At 25.9% G+C, this 15,273-nt stretch overlaps 3 protein-coding genes across 7 annotated transcripts; 1 reads left to right on the plus strand and 2 right to left on the minus strand.

Moving 5' to 3' along the window:
- Positions 1-1,195: 1,195 nt before the first annotated feature.
- LOC112594452 lies at positions 1,196-7,237 on the minus strand. 2 transcript variants are annotated; one of them, XM_025339239.1, is made up of 3 exons: positions 7,100-7,237; positions 1,859-1,937; positions 1,196-1,624 (listed from the first exon to the last, which is right to left on the minus strand). In XM_025339239.1, exons 1-3 carry the CDS (start codon positions 7,146-7,148, stop codon positions 1,207-1,209), a joined length of 546 nt encoding a protein of 181 aa, XP_025195024.1. In that variant the 5' UTR covers positions 7,149-7,237; the 3' UTR covers positions 1,196-1,206. The 2 variants fall into 2 exon arrangements, with proteins under 2 accessions (XP_025195024.1, XP_025195025.1); XM_025339240.1 differs by lacking the exon at positions 7,100-7,237 and having other exon boundaries at positions 1,859-2,123.
- LOC112594451 (serine/threonine-protein kinase Chk2-like) lies at positions 6,996-13,002 on the plus strand. Of its 3 annotated transcripts, none has more exons than XM_025339235.1 (8): positions 6,996-7,017; positions 8,458-8,601; positions 8,711-8,983; positions 9,050-9,174; positions 11,830-11,919; positions 11,992-12,195; positions 12,289-12,515; positions 12,577-13,002. In XM_025339235.1, the coding sequence occupies exons 1-8, from the start codon at positions 7,011-7,013 to the stop codon at positions 12,929-12,931; spliced, it is 1,425 nt and encodes a 474-aa protein (XP_025195020.1). In that variant the 5' UTR covers positions 6,996-7,010; the 3' UTR covers positions 12,932-13,002. The 3 variants fall into 3 exon arrangements, with proteins under 3 accessions (XP_025195020.1, XP_025195021.1, XP_025195022.1); XM_025339236.1 differs by lacking the exon at positions 6,996-7,017 and adding an exon at positions 7,285-7,372 and having other exon boundaries at positions 11,830-11,925; XM_025339237.1 differs by lacking the exon at positions 6,996-7,017 and adding an exon at positions 7,788-8,158 and having other exon boundaries at positions 11,830-11,925.
- Positions 13,003-13,167: 165 nt separating this feature from the next.
- LOC112594322 (DNA repair protein RAD51 homolog 4) lies at positions 13,168-15,214 on the minus strand. Of its 2 annotated transcripts, XM_025339048.1 has the most exons (6): positions 15,006-15,214; positions 14,590-14,870; positions 14,004-14,119; positions 13,734-13,947; positions 13,512-13,671; positions 13,168-13,451 (listed from the first exon to the last, which is right to left on the minus strand). In XM_025339048.1, exons 2-6 carry the CDS (start codon positions 14,725-14,727, stop codon positions 13,168-13,170), a joined length of 912 nt encoding a protein of 303 aa, XP_025194833.1. In that variant the 5' UTR covers positions 14,728-14,870; positions 15,006-15,214. The 2 variants fall into 2 exon arrangements, with proteins under 2 accessions (XP_025194833.1, XP_025194832.1); XM_025339047.1 differs by lacking the exon at positions 15,006-15,214 and having other exon boundaries at positions 14,590-14,999.
- Positions 15,215-15,273: the final 59 nt, after the last annotated feature.

Below are 15,273 nucleotides of genomic sequence, written 5' to 3' on the forward strand. Positions count from 1 at the left end.
CATTTGTAGTTTTTACTGTTTCTAGTGTGGTAATATTTAAAAATCTATATTATATTTATTATTTTATTATGCACGTTATAGTAATACTCCGATATCATATGAGAAAGGTTTTGCCATGTAGAAATCGTAATCGGTTGATATAAAATGTTCGTCGGGATGATGGACGATTATTATCGATCAGTTTTCGTCCATCATAAGTAAAATAAGATATATCTTGGTTTTATATTTCTGTAACTAAAATAATTACCAATAAATAATACAATGAGAGATTAAAGAAAAAGTAAATTGTTATCGTACTTCAGTAAAAAAGTTTGTGTGGAAACTTTTGTTTTCTAGTAAATTTCAGACCCTTCCCCCCAATAGAAAATTCCTGAGAACTCCACTGCATGCACATAATATAGTCTTGTTTCAAAATTGGACATGAGTAATACAGGATTAAATAAATAAAATGATTCCTGAGATGTATAAATATTCGTATTGGAAAATAAAATATTACAAATTTTTCAAAAACTACATATTTTCAAATAAAAATCGAACTGATATGTCACATTGTCAGTTGGCATTAATTCAACACTTATAAGTAATAATCTAAATTTTGCAAATGATGTGCATTTCAAATCTGTCCAATTTTTAATATAGTTATAGGATAAATTCGTTAAAAACAATAATAAAATTTCAAAATTAATTTAGTTATTGTAAATATATATTAATAGTACAGATTATCTACCATATCTGCTAACACCAAATATTATAAGTACAACATGTAAAACATATTTATAATATTTTACATTCACCAAGTTCTTATCAACAATAGGATTAATACTAGTTATTTTTTTATCCTCTATTTAAATCTAATGGGTCCACTTTTATAATTTAATTATTTTTAAGTTTTAGAAAATATGTTACCTTTATACTGACAACATAAATTTTAATTGAATAAAAAAAAAAAATAATAAATAAGAAAATTTCTAATAGTTCATACACATTATAATCAAGATAAAGTGTTTTAATGATTTCAGAATGTAGTTAGTAAAAATATGAAAACAATGACTAGGTAAATCTGTTAATTTAAAATTTCATAATTACATTTATTTTAAGGTACTTATATTATAAACATAATGTTTAATACCAAATTATTAATTATCATTGACATCAATGATAATGTATTAGAATTTAGAAAACAGTATAAAATATAAAGTTAATATTTTATGAATGCACACTAGACATTTCTGTTTTTTTGAATATTTTAAGTATTTTTTTTTCTGGTACTAAAGTTTGTGATAATCCAGGTCTTTTCTTTTTATTATTCAAATTAAAACTCTCCTTATTTGATTTGTCTTCATTGATTATATTTGGCCCATTAAATAATTCTGAATCGTGAGCAAATTTACATTTATTACCAAAACGGCAACGACCTTTTTTGTTCATCCAACATATATTTTTTCCATTGACTTTTGTAAGATGTTCCTTAGCAGGAACCATTTTGACATGTTTTTCTAATACTGCACTTTTAGCTCGTTCTGCTTCCAAATAAGGATTTCTAAAGACAGATTCATTGATTATACCAGTTTCTTTAAATCTCGGTGCAGGAAGCTTATTCTCAGATTTATATTCATCAACAGTCCTAAAATAAAAATTGATTATAAAGAATAATAATAACTGTTTTAAGATGACTAAACACTTAACTAATCATAGCGCTTTAATTTTATACATTTACAATGAAATAAAATTTGGATAAAGAAAACAGATTTTCTATTGAAATTTAAAGTAAATAAATTTACTTAATAAAATATTAAATTTTCATAATGATTGATTCATAAAACTATCACCAAAATCTGTGTAAAATGTAAAAAATTACTTCAAGTCCTCAATGTTTTCATTTAGATGTTGATCGCTTTCCAATGAATCTGTGTCTGTTTCATCTCCATAGTCGGCAACTAATGAATTCATTTTAATTTATTAATAAACTGTGAGAATAATTTTAAAGTATCTTACAATGTTTAAACTAAATCCAATAAATAGTTGTAGGTAGTAGGCACCTACAAATTTAAATTTTCATATTAATTATAAATAACTAATAAGTAATAATAATTATAAAATTTAATAGTTAAATCACAGAATAAAATAATAGTGTTAAATAGTGTATTCAACATTGAGTACTATAGTAAAATTAGTAACTAATAACTAAAGTATAGTACTATATATTACTCTATGGTCTCTAATCTCTATGTACTAGTATCAGTATAATATCATTGTTCTATTGTTATCTGAACCAGAAAACAGTTATCTATTTGGAATAAAAATATACTAGGTATAAAGTTTAAGGACTGGTTTATGGTAATAACTAAGCAAATTAATCCATTCATCAAGAAGACATAAATATCATAATTTTTATTTTTTATTTAAAATACTATTCTACGAAAATTGTTTTTCTTGTAATTTTTAGTTGGTACCATACAGCATACTGTACTGAAAATGGTAGTGTAATTTTTAGTTTATTTTAAATTTTACAAGCTGACCCGGTAAACGTTGTTTTGCCATATAAATTATATCTAATGAATATTTTGGTATTCAAATAAAAAATAATTAAATTATTGTAAGTGAGAGGGAATGTTGTCGTGACTGAGATGAATGGAGCACTGTGAATGATGACGGCCCATAAAAATAACAAAACACCAAATATCTTCACCGCCCATAAAGTAAATTTGTAAAAATGTATGTGGTTCGTTTGGCATTGGTAGCAATGAGCCCACTCTGTGATAAACTTGGCCTTTGATTTTGAATGTTGAATTAAATTGTTGATCATTTGCAGCATTATTTTTAACTATTTCTGTTGCTCCGAACGATGTCATTTGGAAACATGAATTGAATGTTCGAATTGACTTCAGAAACAGGTTAGAATCTGGATCCGTACCGATAAGTAAACCGTTCAATGGTTCAGGTGGTGTTTCATTTCCGGTAGTTGCACTTTTCCTGACACGCAACACGTACCGGCTGGCTCATGTTTGAACTTAAGCGCATTACAATGCGGACATTCCTTGTCCATAGCACCAATCACTACTTTCGAATGAGCGTAATATTTAATATCAGGCCAATATTCGAATACTAGACGAAGGAATGAATTGGATGTAAATGCTCTATGTACTTGTTGGCATTGTCGGTCATTTGCTCTGCGTGTGTCAACTACGAATTGACGCGCTTCTAATCGTCTTTTTTTATTTTGTTCAGCTTGTGCCTCACACAATCGCACCACGTTCATACGTACATTTTCATTATTCGGTTGTGCTCTTCTATCTCGCATGATTGTACTTTTGGTCGTTCGGCGGGCCAAATCAGACCCCTTGCGTTTGCTTGCATTGTACAAAATACACAAATCGATACAATTAAAGTTCACATATGTGATTATTAACCTTTCTTATAAATGATAGAGAAAGCTTATTGTGTTAGACCGACCCATTCTACGGTCCAGTCATTTCTGATGAATTCGTTAAATACGACAAATACGCGGTTGTTTAATATTATGAAAAAATATGGAAACGTACTCTACATAAATATACAATTTATAGTTCCCTGGCAACAACTATTGTATATTACTTTGTTTATTATTTTTTTTTATTTTCCATCGCCGTTATCCAACAGTTATTATAAATATTTGTGGTGAGCCACCCTTTACACCTAGGGGTATGGAAAATAGTTTACATCACTCGTTGGGACCTACTTAATACACACAAAAGATTTCATGAAAATCGGTCCAGCCGTTTTGGAGGAGTTTGGTAACAAACTTTGTGACACAAGATTTTTATATATTAGATATGACGTCGCCGGCAAGGATTTTTATCGGCCAAATCTTGAAACCAAGGTGAATATTCAACGTTAAAAAGATTGAAAACATATTTACGAAATACTACGTGTGAAAATAGGTTGAATGGTTTTGCTATGATAAATATACACAGTGATATAACGATAGACCCTGATGATGTCCTAAATAAATTAACGACCAAAACAAGAAGACTACGGTTGGTGTAAATTGTAATGTAATTAAAATATTTTTTGACTTTAAATATTGTACAATAAAATTTTAAAAATCCCCCTTCGAAAAATCCTGGCTACGTCACTTTATATTATATAATATTATTATGACAATATGTGTACATTATGAAATTTTCTATTTTAAGAATGGGTGAAAATATATTTCGCCCCTTCCCCCTGTCGGAGGCCTAGGTACGTCACTGACCTAATATTTAATATAGGTACGTTTATATGTTTAATACAATTATTATTAATTATTAAAATTCACTTTCATACATCATGTTAGCAATTTAGCATGTTAATTAATTGAAAATTAATGACGATAGTTCTAATTCAAAATATAGTACGAATATTTTAGTGCACTTTTGCACTTATTTTATTGGAATATATTATATAATTTGCTATAATTTACAAAGAAGAAATTCAAAAATATCCCTTTTATGGCTACTTATTTGTAAATAAAAAATAGTGTTGAAATCGGTCGAATTTTTAATGAATGAATGTACTTACCAAGCAATAGTGAATTTCAAAATTATAGCAATTTAACAGTTTTTTTTTAACAGACAATTAACCAATAAATGATTAATTCACTATAATATAAATAAAATAGGATCTATATAATACACTCTCTTGAGGAATTTCATATTCGACTGAAGTCTATACCTTGCTAATTTGTGAATAGTTATGTCATTGATCCTGACCATTTGTTTTTAATTACTATTTTCTTAAATAGCTCCTAAAACAGCTAAACCTATTAAGACTAAGTTTGTCAATACCAAAGTTTGTAGACATTTATAATAGAATGTTGTGGTTAACACTTAATAGTACCAAAAGCCTTGATTAAGTCCAGGAACACAGCAATTACTTTATAATTAATACCTAATTCGTGGTCGTCCCCACGACCTCCTACACTAAGTCACCTCCCAACATTCAAATCTTCACTCTTCACATGCGCTTCTTCCAGATCACTCTACGACTTCAGCTAATTATAAGTTATAGTTATACTATTGTAAATATATAAATATTAGAATATTATTGTAATCACCTTACTATGTACTTTTATTACCAACTGTAATAATTATTCTTAGTACTTAAAATATTTTAATTATCATGTTATAATGTTAAAAATTATGTAAACTTCCAATATCCCTAGATTTAGATAGCCTTAAGCAGTTAGGCTAGGAAAGTCTTATGTTTAAAAAAAAAAAAAAATAAAAAAAAAATATCTAATTCATTATAAATAAATCGAGTTGTTAATTGTTAAGTAGAGCTTCTTCAGTACCTATACCAGGTAATAATTGATGAATATGTACATAATATTCTATTTTTGTAAGTTCTAAGAAAATGCATGTGTGAGACCACTGAGACCTTTTATAGGGATTGAAAAATAAAGATAAAAACAAGTTTCAAGGAATTTATTGGTATAATTTTTATTGGAATCGTCAATCAGTCCAGTAATTTCTGAGATTGGAGCAATTTAACACATAAGCTACAGCTATATAATATCAATAATAGACATAAGCATAACAATAATTATTGTTATTAAAATAAAATTGTACGTACCTTAGCACCTACCACCTTTATGTTATGTTAAGTACCTATTTGTTTGCAGTTGTATGAAAAATATCAAATTTAAAATTTAAGTATTTGATTAAAACAATAGTCAGTGTCCGTCAATCTACCATTTAATATATTCATTAACCATCGTTTCTTAGTAATTACTAATTAATAATAAATTATCATCTATACAAGAATCAGGCTTAAAAATGTAGAAATATGAGCTTTACAATGTTTTTCCTGTCTAACCGATGTTATAATAACTTTAGTTTTAATAAGGGGAAAAAATAAATTATCAAAATTCAACTAAATACAGAGAAATAATATGTAGTAATATTATATACTTTATGCACGAATATGGTACATATAGAAGTTATCATTTTATGAGGAATAGGATTATTAATAAAATTAATGAGAATTTTAATAGGTACCCGATGAAGAACTCAAAGTAGGGTTTTCCATGTTATTGGAATAATAAAATTAGTGCATTGCAAATAATTGCAATTTAAAGATATGAATTATTGTAACTTGAAGTTAATGCCCTACAACTATTGTTTATTTGTTTATACTATTATTATTTAATGGTGTCATAAGTCATAATTCGTTGAAACTCAAAGTAATCAGTAATATCTTGTAATTTTTTCTGAAGTATACAAAGTAATACTTGTACTCAAACTCAACTATGTTAATATAATATGGAATTATAAGTTAATAAGTTTATTTCTCATCTAAAAATTATAATAAGTTATGAATTAAATACTAGTACTTAATTGATGATTAATGAGTTACGACTGTTACGAGTTCATAACGGAATAGTTTGAACAATTTTCAAAAACAACTCGAAAGTCGAAGTAATAAATTTATTATTGTGAATTTTTATTATTTGTACATTTCGTATTTACTAAATATACATTTTACGAATTATGGACCAGTTTTTGAGAACAAAGAAAGCGTACAATTTAAGTTCATAAGTAAATAATTATTTGATATTTATTATTTACAACTACAGACTACAGTATAACTGTATAAACGTAATTTTTATTCATTAATAACGTTATATTCTGTGCTAATAATAATTTAACCTATTTCATATTTGTCGTTTTATACTTGATAGTTGTAATTTACTGACACACTATTTTTGTATGGCATAAAGTTATAAGAATTACCTATTTATTAATCATTTTGTCTATGGAATATTGGAATCAATATAAATTAAAAAGTTGTAAAACCCAAAATATACCATCAAATATAATATTCAATAGTACACTACACATACCTACATAGTAGGCACGGTATTGATCAGGAATTTATCATTAATTCCTGGTAGTAAGACGTAGATACATGTAAAAGTAATTGTAGATTTAATTCAAAACAAAAATTATATAAATTATTGGAAGAACAAATCAATTATCAAGGATGTATCGATGTATCGTAAGTACTAAGTAGTAACTACAGGGGTATACAGACATACAGTGTATATAGCAGTGTATCACATGTGCGGTGATAAATTTACCTTGAGGTGGATTCTCCACTAGAATGTTTGTACCCAGAATCTTGTTCATTGGCCAAACGGCAAATTAACTGATAATGAAGTGATTGCCGGGCAGGTTTATGTCGACGCTCTGGTGATACTACCAGTCGTACAGGTGGTTCAGCTTCAGGTGCACGTCTTTGACTTCATAGTAATTTGACAAAAATACTGCATCGCCGTTTATGATATGGATTTGAAATTTTATAATTATAGATCTTCTAAAAACTAAAGATAAATATTTTGATTATTGATACGGTACGTTTTACAGTAGCCTATATATTTAAGAAGACATTAATTACAATTTCTAATTATAGTATACATATAATATATTTAAAAACAACGTCATTTAAACAAACAATAAATTTAATTATTCATTCTATTTTGTTGTACTTTGAAAACCAAAATTGTTTATTATTAATGTAAATGTTAAATCGTTAAATATTGGTAATTGTTCAATATTGGATAATATTATAAATATTATAGTTCGTATTCGGTGTTACGATTTAGTTTTAGTTTCAATTTTAATTGACCGTAGTTTGTATAGATTATATTTATAAATAATAATAATATGTTTGGTATAAATAAATTAGTACCATAGTTTATAATTAAATCAATTTCTATATCCATATTTTGCGATTCTAATAAAACAAGTTCAGTATTTATAGATTTCTGATTTTATGGATACCAACGACTGTAGTTGATAAAAATTAAAAACACAATATTTAACGTGACTTTCTAACGAAACGCTTTATGCTGGTTGGTACATAATAGCGTATAACCCATAGTGATTTTTGATTTAAATATTTTAAATTGGTGTAATCATTGTTACACATCCGTGAGTCCGCCTTGCTACCGTAGCATCATCTTCGAAATTAAGAGTTCTAATTAGCAATTCGTCTATGCGATATTTAATCTTTTCCTATGCAAGCAGTCACTGTGTAGTTTCGATAGTTGTTTTTTAACTTGTATAATCTGTTATTGTTATACGACATACGTACCATAGAAAGGTACCCTACTATTATACCCTTAATGAAAACATAGGTAATTGTTAAATCAAATTCTGTAAATTATTAAAAGTATTAACTAAACTTATATTTATAATTAAGTTTTCTCTTATGTCTTTTATAGTTCAATTTTATTTTATTTTTCCAAATCTTTGTTTTTATTTTGTAAATGCATTTCATTGTTAATTTTTTATAAAACAATGTGAACTTATTTTTTAGTCAATTAATAGAAAATGAATATGAATATTTTATAGTAGGATAAAATTGATCTAAATAGATACCTGTTATTTTATTTATTCATTAAATGACTTTATGACTTTTGATGTTATTTTGAAGGATCAATTATGGGTGACTTAGAAGTGCTGACTCCACTGATAAATAGCCAAGATTCACTGTACACTCAGGATCAAATATCTGTACCAGAGAATACAAATGCGTGGGGGCGCTTATATCCAGAGAATGAATATTTAAAAATTGAAGGTTTGTGTGTAAAACTTATTTTACATATTATTAAAGTATTATTGTTGTTACATTATATTATGCTGTATTATACATCAAAAATAAATTTTCAATTTTTTATTTACTTTAGACCTAGTGAAGGATAACTACAATGCTGGTCGTCAAACTAATGATGTTGACTTTCAATTTACAAAACAATGCTTTAGTTTAAAAGTAATGAATCATATCAGCAAGATTCATTTCACTATAAATCGTGAAAAGATTGGGACTTTAGATCATGTAGTGTTTATTACAGACTCAAGTGCAAATGGTACATTTTTAAATGGCGAAAAAATAGGAAAAGACAATCGTTGGATTTTATCAAATAATGACAAAATTTCCATTGTTTCTAAAACTAATTATGGTAAATTTTTAATAAGCATTTAATATAACAAATTAATAACTAAGAATTTTATATTAATTTTTTTAGTGTATACATTTACTGATAAACGTTCAGATTATTTAAATTGTCCACAAAAGGTTATGGAAAAATTTGCTGTTTTTGGTGTATTGGGTAGAGGAACTTTTGGTGAAGTCAGATTAGCTTTTGAAAAAGTAAGTTTTGTCAAATTAAAAGAACTATTATTAAATTAAATGTTAACATTTTATCTTAGAGCCTTGATTAGGGATCCCATACATCTCATATTTTACGGTATTATCCTGTACTTGAATGAAGTGTCCCGACATAAGTTTTAAAATAACACTTTTATCTTGTATTTTGGGTAATCCATCTCGTACGTTCATTATTTTAAAAATAAAATGTTTTCATATTATTTAAGTATTTAAATTTTAAATTATTGATAAACCATAATATCTAAATCAAGTGATAATTAATAACTATTATTTAATTATGATTGTGTTTAACTTTATTTTATAGTATATTTAGTAACTGTGATGAAAATGAAATGTTACAGAAGGTCAAAATATGTCATTTTAGCTAATAAATGTTTACAAAGAATTTGTATAACAAAAATTAATTTTTTAATTTTGTTATATTTTAATTGCTAACATAATTCCCCTCATTCCTTTCCAAAATTAACACCAATATAAATTACAACTTTCAAGTATAGGTATGATTAAAAATATCTCGTATTTAAAAAAAAAAATCTGAGATCCCTAGCCTTGATATGTATAAAATATCAACATGAATAACGTTCATAATTTATTATTTAGAATATTAACAAAATTATGTGTATGGATATTTGAAATATCAAACCATTTTGAATAACTGTTTATAGTATATATTTTTTATATTAATATTTAATTCGTGTATTTTTATGTTTCAATTTTTTTTTTTTAACATTTTATGGTGATTATTCATTTTGTTTACATTTTGATACTAAAAATCATGTTTAATTTAAATAATTTTAACATTTTAAATAATTTAAATCAAATATTTAATCTTTTAAACTATGTGATAATCAGTTGCTTATTAAAGATCATTAATGATGAAAATCCCTCATACTTAATTTGACTTTTGTAATAATCACTCCATTCACCAAATTCATCGGTTAACTGATGTTATTGCCTATTTTTGTGAAAACAAATTATACATATACTGCTTAGCAAATCGACTTGAAGTTACCCATATTTTTGACTAGGTTTGGCAAATAGGACTTTTATTTAAATCAAAAAAACTTCTCTCCATTTCCTATATCTTATTTTTCAAATTCTCACTTTGTAAAAAAAGTAGATTTTGAGTTCTTTGACCTAGAACCCATCCTAGTCGGAGGATCTCAAGGTGCTATATTTTCTTCCATTCTTTATAACATAGATGAGACTGATTAACCAATATTACCTCATTCATCAATGCTGAATTTACGACTACAAAATAATGTCTAATTCTAATGATAACTTTTTTATTGGCAAAGAATGCTTATAAAGTCATCTCAACAACATAGAAGCATGGTGTTCTTAATGGAAAATTAAAATAAATAATGATAAATCTTTGTATTTCATCTTTACTTTTAGATAAAGTTAGTGCCTCTCTTTCTGACAAATAAAATTATATTATCAGTTACTTTAGACTCAAGTACTTAAGTCTGATTTTTCCTTCATGTCTAACTTGGGCCGAACATATGAAACAAAAATATCTTACTAAACTCTAGACAAAAGTCTGTGTATTCACTTCTTGGTAAACATTCTGAATATAATCTGAATAATAAATTGTTGATCTACAAAACCCTCCTGAAATTTATTTGGATCTATGTTATCCAATTATGGGGGAGGTAAAAATCCAATATTTATAAAATGTAAATATTTCTATCGATATCATTTTGTGTTATCACTAAGTTCTCTTCTAACTATCAATCCATTCACTACTCTCCAATCTTGGGCTACAGGCTGTGGACAAAGTCGTTATATTGTCTTATAATGGATTCTGTTCTTTATGAACCACCAGATTTCACTTCTTGCATTTAATTCAGTAAACGTTCTTGAGAACTCACCAAGAATACTTAAGAAATGCTAGTGTCGGAATTTCGTTTAATTAAATTAATATGAAAAAATATAACATAAAAATAAACTCATAATATTTGTATATGAAATAGTCTAACAAATTTTTTGTTTCTTGATTGTTACTTCTGAGTAGTTACTCTCCTCAAGATTTCAAGACGTGTATATTTATTTTTGTTTTATTTGCTTATTGTAACTTTTTATTTAGATTTTATATAATCTAATAAATGTTTTTCAATCTATTTTTAGTTAACTAATTAGGTATTTTGTTCTTTAAAACAAGTGTTTTTCTTAAATATTATAGATTTAAGATTTGCTTAGGTCCTATGAAGATATTTTAAGCTCTACTGGCTCAAAATAAAAAGGGAGATACATTTATTAATTTTTTGAAAGTACATTTAATCAAAACCATGAGCTTTTCTAAAAAATTTCTAAAAAATCTTTCTAAAAGGCCCAATATCAAATAACAATTTTTTTTTAACATTTTGTAAAAAAAAAAAAAAAAAATGGTACTCAGTATTTACTATAGAACAATAAGTAGTTAATTAGAAATAAGAACTATAAAATTTTATATAAATATGTATTTATACATTTTTTTTTTTTGTTATAAATATATAGATTACTATGTATTTATTTTTTATCAAATCAAATAAACTCGTTTTATGTCAAATTAATATGTAAAAATAAAATGTAAATTGTGGTATGACAGATCAGTTATGGGTTATGGTTAATAAATTATTATTATTTTGTTTTTAGAAAACTTCAAAATGCTTTGCATTGAAAAAAGTGAATCGAGAGAATTGTATTGTGTTAAGGGAACCAGATATTTTATCAAGCTTATCTCATGTAATTGTAAACAATTTTGTTTAATTATTATTTATTCCTATCTGTTTTTATTGTCATAACTTTTATATTTAGCCAAATATTGTTAACATGGAAAATTTTATTGATACTACTGATGCGATTTATATTACTTTGGAATACATGCCTGGAGGAACTTTAAAGCAACTAATAGAAAGTACAAAACGCTTAAAAGAATTTGAATCCAAAATAATTTTGTATCAAGTTGCTCGGGCTGTTCAGTACTTACATAATAGATCAATTGCTCACAGAGACCTTAAGGTAAATTTTAATAGTTAGTTTTTTGATTACAATTAATGTTAAAAAAAATTATTATTACAACTGATAATTTCATAATTTATTCTTAAATTTTAGCCAGGAAACATTCTACTCTCCAATAAGTCTCCTCTAAGTGTTGTGAAATTGGCTGATTTTGGTCTATCTAAGAAAGTAACTGAAAATACACATTTGAAAACATTTTGTGGTTCATTAGCATACCTTGCTCCAGAAGTATTTTCAAATAGAAGAATCGTAACTCAATCATGTATTAAATACACTAATAAAGTAGATGCATGGAGTTTTGGTGTTATTTTGTACGAATGGTAAATAATTGTTTTAATACACATAAAATATGAATGTAATAAAATATCTTTATTTGAACAGTTTAAGTGGTTATAAACCTTTTGTTGGTGATCATATTGAAGAAAAGATTATTAAAGGAGTATATAATTTATCTAAACTTAAATGCTTTAACACTTCAAATGTTGCACAAGATATTATCAAGCAGTTGTTAATAGTTGATTACAATATGAGGTTTGATTTTGATAAAATATTGAAACACATTTGGTTTGAAAAAGATATTCTTATGAAGGAGAAAGTTGGTAATCTCATTGCTGAATTTTCAAATAGCTTAAAGACAAGTAATACGTTTTCATCAAACAAAGAAAATGTCACAAAAAGAATTAAGTTTTGTCCTTGCCTTGCGCAAGACACTTGTTCTGAATCTGTACGTACCTGAATAGATTTAATTATATAAGTTATAAAAGAATTATAATTTTTTTTTTTTATATTACTATGAATTATTATTAAATGATGTTAAGTTTATTTTAAATTGTAATCAACTTTTTTTTGTTATTGACTATAATATAATGTTGAAATCAAAATCCTTGCATTTATTAAGTTTATTGTATTTAATATTAAAATGCTGACATAATTTATATTTTCTTTGATTTGTTTTATAAACATGAAATATATTTATGAAACTCCAAAATCATCAATGTTTAATATCAATTTTTCATTTAAGGGTATGTATACACTTTTTGTAATATTTATACATATCTGTTGTTGGTGTTGTTGGTTTATTATTGGTGTAATCATTAATCTTGTGTTGGGTATATGAAACCAATATTTTCCAATAGCAGGCTTGAAATTATTAGTAAAATCACAATTTTTAACAGCTAAATTTGTTACCATAATTGTTGCATTTTTATTGCATAAATACTTTAAAACTGAACATATATGATTTATATAACTTAAACCTAAAAAATCAATAAAAACATCAAAGTCTGTTAGAACAAGTTGAAACATTATTAATATACCATCATTCTTATCAAATCCTATAAATGATAGGTAAAGTGCTGGTAGAGAGTCAATTATTATTATAGGTTCCGATTTTTCTTTGAGACAATGCAAGCAAGTTATTAAATTGTATATGTTTAAAATTGAGTATACATGAATTTTGTTTAATATATCTTTGATCTGTAAAAAATTAAAAACAAATTAAAAAAAATAATTTCTAAATGTTATTTGAACATACATACTTCATTATTTGTCTTACATTTGTTTTTTAACATTTGTTTAATTCTGTTCACTGAAAATTTATTTTTAGTATCTATGTACACTATATCTTTTTTTGTAGATATTATTAAATTTAATAGAATGCTAAAACATATTTGAGTCTTTCCACAAGCAGATGGGCCACATAGTTCATAAATGTTACCGGCAAATAATCCTCCATCAAGTATATTATCTAGTCTAAACAAAAAAATTACTTATTTTTTTGCAATATATTTATAACATTTTTTATTTACTTTATGATTCCAGTCTGAATAAAACTTGATACAGTTCTATTTAAATAAAGCTCGTATCCATTCACAAGTGGAGATGAACACTTAACTGTCATACAATCTTTTAGTTTTGTTATTTCCTGAAAAAAAAAAAAATAAAATATAAAATACCAACATTGGCACCATTAAAGCTGAAGTAGGAACGATATAAGAATATTAAATTATGCAACATGTTAAATATTCTACAAATTTTACCCATCATTAAGTGAATCTCTAAAAAAAATAAGAAACTATCTTAAATATTTTAACTAGTTAATGTCTATTGAGAACTTCTGAGTATGAAATGAAGTTTGTTTCTAAATTCAATAAGCATATTTGTAACAATTTAAATAATGATAGCTTTTCAAAATTGTTTATGCATACTAGTTTGAGCATTATTTTATATTCAAGTTATTGATAATTTGACGTGTAAAATTTAAAATTAAGTATACAAATATATCAGCACAAATCAATAATTATAGCCTACATAGTTCATATAACACATATTAAATAATAATACAAATTACAATGATAGATTCTAACAACTTTTATTTACTTAGATTACCATTACCTTGCATTGTAATTTGCAAATGCTTTGTAAATTGGAAGTTTTTTTTTGAAGGAAGTCGTTCACTGTATAAATATTTTTCTCAAATAAATTGTTAAGAACGTTTTCATCACGTATTAGAGAAACGTTTAATCGAATCATTTTCAATAATTTAATGGATTGTAATAAATTGTTCAATAGAAGCACATAATAAATTTACTCCGTAAAAGTATCATAAATAAACATAAGTTTAAGTCAACTATTAAACAACCATTATCACATATTTTGGAGGCTGGATTCTTTCACTACACAAATTAATATAAAAAAAGCAATTAATCAAATAACATAGTTGATCTACATAGTATGTTTGTATTTGGGCAAATAATAAATATGCCTAACGGTTCAAGGCTTAAAATAAATTTATACAACATTGAACATACCTAATAGAGTAATACAGTTATATATTTTAAACGTTTACTTTAAACTGTGATAGTCCTATTATAACTTGTGATATGCTGCATCTAAAAAATATCGATACATAACCTAATAGTTAATACATTGAGTTTTAAATGTGCCCGGGAAATTGACGAGGAATCGGTGTTTGGCATTGTTTACATTTACATTTAATTTGTTGGCAACACTGTGGATTATGTTATTGTTCCGGTGCCACGAAAGGCGAGGGGACGCGCCGCCGCCGTGAAGTTTTTG

This window comes from Melanaphis sacchari, unplaced genomic scaffold, assembly GCF_002803265.2.
Source record: "Melanaphis sacchari strain LSU unplaced genomic scaffold, SCAv2.0 Contig22_pilon_pilon, whole genome shotgun sequence".
Taxonomy (NCBI): domain Eukaryota; kingdom Metazoa; phylum Arthropoda; class Insecta; order Hemiptera; family Aphididae; genus Melanaphis; species Melanaphis sacchari.

Excerpts from the sequence above, each read along its gene's own strand:
- LOC112594451 (XM_025339235.1), top strand. Across the intron at positions 8,602-8,710 it reads TGAATATTTAAAAATTGAAG|ACCTAGTGAAGGATAACTAC; the intron begins GTTTGTGTGTAA and ends TATTTACTTTAG. Across the intron at positions 12,516-12,576 it reads GGTGTTATTTTGTACGAATG|TTTAAGTGGTTATAAACCTT; the intron begins GTAAATAATTGT and ends TTATTTGAACAG.
- LOC112594322 (XM_025339048.1), bottom strand. The coding sequence starts at position 14,727 with ATGATTCGATTAAACGTTTCTCTAATACGTGATGAAAACGTTCTTAAC. Across the intron at positions 14,120-14,589 it reads TTTGCAAATTACAATGCAAG|GAAATAACAAAACTAAAAGA; the intron begins GTAATGGTAATC and ends TTTTTTTTTCAG. Across the intron at positions 13,948-14,003 it reads ATTCAGACTGGAATCATAAA|ACTAGATAATATACTTGATG; the intron begins GTAAATAAAAAA and ends TTTTTTGTTTAG.
- LOC112594452 (XM_025339239.1), bottom strand. The coding sequence starts at position 7,148 with ATGAACAAGATTCTGGGTACAAACATTCTAGTGGAGAATCCACCTCAA. Across the intron at positions 1,938-7,099 it reads AGTGGAGAATCCACCTCAAG|TTGCCGACTATGGAGATGAA; the intron begins GTAAATTTATCA and ends TGAATTCATTAG. Across the intron at positions 1,625-1,858 it reads GAAAACATTGAGGACTTGAA|GACTGTTGATGAATATAAAT; the intron begins GTAATTTTTTAC and ends TTTTTATTTTAG.